Source organism: Pseudophryne corroboree, chromosome 2, assembly GCF_028390025.1.
Source record: "Pseudophryne corroboree isolate aPseCor3 chromosome 2, aPseCor3.hap2, whole genome shotgun sequence".
Lineage (NCBI taxonomy): Eukaryota > Metazoa > Chordata > Amphibia > Anura > Myobatrachidae > Pseudophryne > Pseudophryne corroboree.
The window spans coordinates 945,392,851-945,398,273 of record NC_086445.1 but is presented as its reverse complement, the minus strand read 5'-3'; the positions used below and the strand labels follow the sequence as shown (position 1 = coordinate 945,398,273).

The window sequence follows — 5,423 nt, the reverse complement described above, 5'->3', positions numbered from 1 at the left end:
AAAACGCCATTAAGCTATACAAAACGTGGGAGAAGCCCGCCGCTGAGGGGGCGGGGCCTTCTTCCTCAGCACACCAGCGCCATTTTCTCTTCACAGCTCCGCTGGAAGGACGCTCCCCAGGCTCTCCCCTGCAGTATCCTGTACAAGAAGGGTAAAAAAGAGAGGGGGGCACATAAATTTAGGCGCAAATAGGATAAAAGCAGATATTGGGAAAAATCACTCATTATAGTGTAAATCCCTGTGTTATATAGCGCTGTGGTGTGTGCTGGCATACTCTCTCTCTGTCTCCCCAAAGGACTTTGTGGGGTCCTGTCCTCAGTCAGAGCATTCCCTGTGTGTGTGCGGTGTGTCGGTACGGATGTGTCGACATGTTTGATGAGGAGGGTTACGTGGAGGCGGAGCAAGGGCAGATAAGTGTGGTGTCGCCCCCGACGGGGCCGACACCGGATTGGATGGATATGTGGAAGGTCTTAACAGACAGTGTCAACTCCTTACATAAAAGGTTCGATGACGCAGCAGCCTTGGGACAGCCGGGATCTCAGCCCGCGCCTGCCCAGGCGTCTCAGAGGCCATCAGGGGCTCATAAACGCCCGCTAGCTCAGATGGTAGACACAGATGTCGACACGGAGTCTGACTCCAGTGTAGATGAGGATGAGACAAATGCACAGTCTACAAAAGCCATCCGATGCATGATTACTGCAATTAAAAATGTATTGCACATTTCTGATATTAACCCGGTTACTACCAAGAAGGGTATTATGTTTGGGGAGAAAAAGCAGTCAGTGGGGTAAATTTACTAAGATTCGTATTTTCCCGTTTCAGGTCAAAGTTCAATCACGAATGACATTGAAAGTGTAAAACTGCAACTTTTTGAATTGGTTACGACGGATTTACTAAGCTGTCGTATTCGTATTTTTTGTTTTGTCCGATGTCGATGTCATTCGTGGTTTTCTGGTGTAGAATGCGGCCGATTTGCTTGATTTGCGGCCGTGTTTTTAGTTTATTTTACGACTGCGTCACATGTCTGTTACGGCAGTGATTTTGATGTTGCGGCCGCGTTTTTAGTCCTAAGTTTCGTTTTTGTCACGCGTCCGTGATTGGTTGTATTCGTGATGGAGGAGTGTCTGTGCACATAGCTAGTGGAGAGGAGAGAGGAAGGTGTATTTGGAGTTGGTGAGTTTGGTGGAGTTTTTGGTGGATTTGTTGCGGAGTTTTGTGATTGTTGAGTGCTGTACTGTGTGTGTAAGGAGTCTTGTCATATTTGTAGTATTGTTTTTTCACAGTTTGTAAACTTTTTTGTCCTTCTTTTTTTTTATAGTCTTTTGTCATTGTTTGTGAGTGAGTGAGCGTGTGTGTTGGCTGTGTGGTGTGTAGTAGTAGTAGTGGAGGAGTGTGTTTTCTGTATTGATTTTTCTGTGTTTTGTGTTGTTTGTCCTCATGTCTGACTCAGAGGTCAGTGTGGTGGAGGAGGTTAGAGAGAGGGAGGCGGTTAGTGAGGTGGAGGCTGTTAGTGAGGTGGAGGAGGTGAGTGAGGTGGAGAGGGTTAGTGAGAGGGAGGAGGTTAGTGAGGAGGAGGAGGAGGGGGTGCCTGTTGCTGCATTCTCCAGTGAGAGTGATGGTGCTGTGGCTCCGCAGCCACGCACCACTACCAAGACTGGCAGGAATATTAAGTTCAGCTATGCTGAAAACATGGCGTTGGTGCGTGAGCTGATGAAGCACCATCGGCAATTGTTTGGGCAGGATGCTGCCAAGGTGTCCTCCCGCAGGAAGTCTGTCCTGTGGGGGAAAGTAATAGTTGCCGTAAATAGTGAGGGTGTGGTGAGGCGGACTGAGGACACGTGTCGCAAGAGGTTCTATGACATAAAGCGCCGTGTCAAGGCCAAGATGGCCAAAGAGGCTAAATCAGCACGCAAAACCGGGGGTGGCCCCCCTTTCCGGGCAACCTATCGGGAGTGGGAGGAGCCTGTGCGGGCACTGATTCCAGCAGAAGTGGTGTCTGCAACTCATGTCCGGGATTCGGACCGACCCACGCAGGATGGTGAGTTTGATAATTCGAAATTATATTTTAAAGTGTGCAAAATGATAATGGTGGAGAAATTTTTTTGGAAAAGTATGCATACATTGTTGGTCATGTATTGCAGGCCTATGCACCCTTATGCTGTTTTTGTGTTTTTAAACTGCATTTCCCATCTTGCCTTGGCTATATTTTTTAAAATTTATAATGCAAAATCAGGTGCAGTGCATGCTGGTATGTGTAGTTGCAATAATTAATATGAGATATTGCTTGGACATAGCTGTTGTATCTAATAGCAGCTTGTTCTGATGTTTTTTTTTTTAATTCAATTTTTAAATAAACTTTTATTTTACATTTTGGCTCAAGTTGCAAGTAATCAATCTATGCAATATCTGACACATAATTCATCAATGTAACTTTTTTTTTTTGGGCAACACCATGAACATTTTTATATACATAACAAATTAAGGAATCACGGAGATCTTAAGCAGAAATTAGTTTAATTTACAATACGTACAAGATGGTTACAGTACACTAAGGCTTTGCAGTTAGCATTTTTTTACAAAGTATGGTCATAATGTTTTTACAACTTTTTCAACAGTCCGACAGACCAGCCGGCCAGACAGGCCACAGACAACTCAGGATGATGCTGGGATTGCAGGTAAGAATTCACTGTAGTCACATATTCTGCAAACACATAGAAGTACAAAATATTAATGTTTATATATTCTCATAGGTTCTGCTTCTGTAAGCCGCCCTCCTCTAAGGCGCCCATCACAGGGCTCGGGGCACTTACCCAGGAGGCCAAGTAAGACACGGCGTCTTGTCTCTGAATCTGCGGCTCCATCTTCCCCACCCAGGCGGCGCATTTCTGCAGTATCACCCCAGCCACCACAGGCACTATTGGCGAGTCCACAGAGTGATGAGCCCAGATCACCTCAGTTATCTGGTGAGTCAAAACATAAACTAAACACATAGCAAATCATCTACACAGTACAGTTACTATGATGTGAGTTGTAGTTGAGATTACATGTTTGCCATAACAAACAATGTGATGTTACGTCTTAAATTTTTAAAGGTGCAAATGCAGAATTTTTCAATATCTTAGTGGTTGCTATCGCCAACATCAAATTTAAAAATGAACAGACATTTGTAAAAATTTAGCCCACACACGTGCACATAAAAATAACAACACATTACTGGCTTAAAATAAAAAAATAACACCCCCTCCACACCATTATAGTGTTCACACACCTCCCCTGTCCTGTATGTAGACTGCTTACTTGCTCCGCTCCTCGGGAATATCCAGGTAAGCAGTCTATATCCTGGACAGGGGAGGTGACAGAACACTGTAATGCTGTGGAGGGGAGGTAGTTAGGTGAGGATTCCGCAAGTCAGTCTATGTGCACGCCTGTGATGGTATATATGTGTTTGTAAACCAAAAAAAATATAAGTTTAAAAACACAACTCAAAATACAAAAATAATGGAGTATTATGAATGTAGAAATGTTTAGAACTAGCAAAAATATTATTTGTAAAGTAAACAGTGCATGTTGTCCACCCCATACAGAGCCAAGCTTGATGCCCGACGTGGACCAGCAGGGACAAGACCAACAGGCAACATTCACACTGCAACTAACACCTGTTGACCCTAGCCAGCCAATACAGCCGCAGGATATCCCCCAAGCCTCCATGAGTCCACAACTGGTACAAGCTCCACCCCAGCCACAAATTCCAGATGACTTTTGGTCCAGTTGGACAAGCCAACAGACCCAAAGCAATGCCAGCCTGACCGCACATACCCAACACCTTGCCAGTCTGCCCCATCATCTACCGCGCATTAGTCGCAACTCGGGCAGACTGATTGTCCAAGTAGGCCGAATCGCAACATCGATGGAGCAAATACGGGCAGACAACAACCAAATGCTGGCTCATTTAACGCGCATCATTGATGAGCAACAGCGCCAGCACCAAACACTCATACAACTAATACAGCACAACCAGGTTGTGAATGAATCTTTATCCCGGATTGTAGCCAGCCACACTGCAACCAACACACAACTGAATGCCAGCATAAATAATTTGAGCAACAACATAACATTGATGGCAGCACAACAAGTGACCTCCAGCTCTGGAACCACGACCCCTACCCAAACACCAGTAACCTCCCCTGTTCGGCGATCCTCCCGAGCACGTGCCAGTGAGCCAGCACAAAGCACAGCACCCAGCACACACAAGCGCAAAAAATAATACATCAAAAACTTTTGAGTAACGCAATAAAAATTTTGTTTTGACAAACACACAACTTCCTGTGTCCGTCTCAAACATTGTAGAAGCTGCTATGTATGTATGTATGTTTTTATGGGGTAATGAATGACAATGTATTGATAACATAAACTAACTACAATGTACACACCACTATAAACAACAAACAGTAAGTAACAAAACACACAATTGTTTGTATTGCAAAGTGTTTAGTCAAGGATAATTACATCCTACAAAAACTTACCCGAAAAATACCGCTGAATCACTTCTTGCCGTACCTGCCTCCCTACATATGTACTCACACTGTCACCAGATGTTTCTAACTCCTCTGCTTGCTGACTGCTTTCTCCCTCATCATGTGCCAGATGTTGACTTAAACACAGATTATGGAGAAAACAGCAGCAGAACACAATTCTAGTCACCTTTGAGGGACTATACAACAAAAGGCCTGCAGATTTATCCAGACACCGAAACCGTGATTTCAGCACACCAAAACATCTTTCTATCACATTCCGCGTAGCCTTATGTGCATGATTGTAACTGTGTTCAGCAGGAGAATCAGGTTGGGACAATGGAGTAAGGAGCCAAGAGTAGCAGCCGTAACCACCATCACCTGAAAAACAGATATAGTCAACATTAGTACATGTGTAAGATTATTCATTACCCAAGTCAAAAATGGAGTTTGTAGTTAAAAGACATACACACAACACATTTTAAACATACCCAGCAGCCAGCCATCAGGCATTTGTCCGTCCTCAAATTTATCGAAGAGCGATGACTGACTGAGGATGAAGGAGTCATGGCAGCCACCAGGGTAACCTGCAACAACACTCATAATTTTTAAATTTGCATCACAGACCACCTGGACATTAGTGGATTGGGCCATATGTCTATTAGTATATATATATTGACGACCCCTAGGTGATCTCAGCTGAACGTGTGTGCAATCTATGGCCCCCAGCACATTGGGCATGCCAGCAAGCTCATAGAAAGCTACCCTGACAGCACGCCACTCCGACTCCTGGGTAGGGAAGCAGATTGAGGCATTAATATGTGGTTCCAAGACATCCAAAACCTGAGTGGACATTAAACAATCTAAGGTGAGTGTCATGTCAGGTATTCTATACAATACTGTGTTGTAAGA

At 44.4% G+C, this 5,423-nt stretch overlaps 1 protein-coding gene and 1 long non-coding RNA gene across 2 annotated transcripts; one reads left to right on the top strand and one right to left on the bottom strand.

Moving 5' to 3' along the window:
• The first annotated feature begins 1,616 nt into the window (after nt 1–1,616).
• LOC134986937 (myb-related transcription factor, partner of profilin-like) lies at nt 1,617–4,279 on the top strand. The gene is made up of 4 exons (XM_063950464.1): nt 1,617–2,038; nt 2,616–2,675; nt 2,751–2,963; nt 3,585–4,279. Exons 1-4 carry the CDS (start codon nt 1,690–1,692, stop codon nt 4,262–4,264), a joined length of 1,302 nt encoding a protein of 433 aa, XP_063806534.1. The 5' UTR covers nt 1,617–1,689; the 3' UTR covers nt 4,265–4,279.
• Nucleotides 2,498–2,890, bottom strand: LOC134986953 (uncharacterized). Its single transcript, XR_010192722.1, has 2 exons — nt 2,811–2,890; nt 2,498–2,701 (listed from the first exon to the last, which is right to left on the bottom strand). It is a non-coding gene; the product is annotated as an uncharacterized LOC134986953 (long non-coding RNA).
• Nucleotides 4,280–5,423: the final 1,144 nt, after the last annotated feature.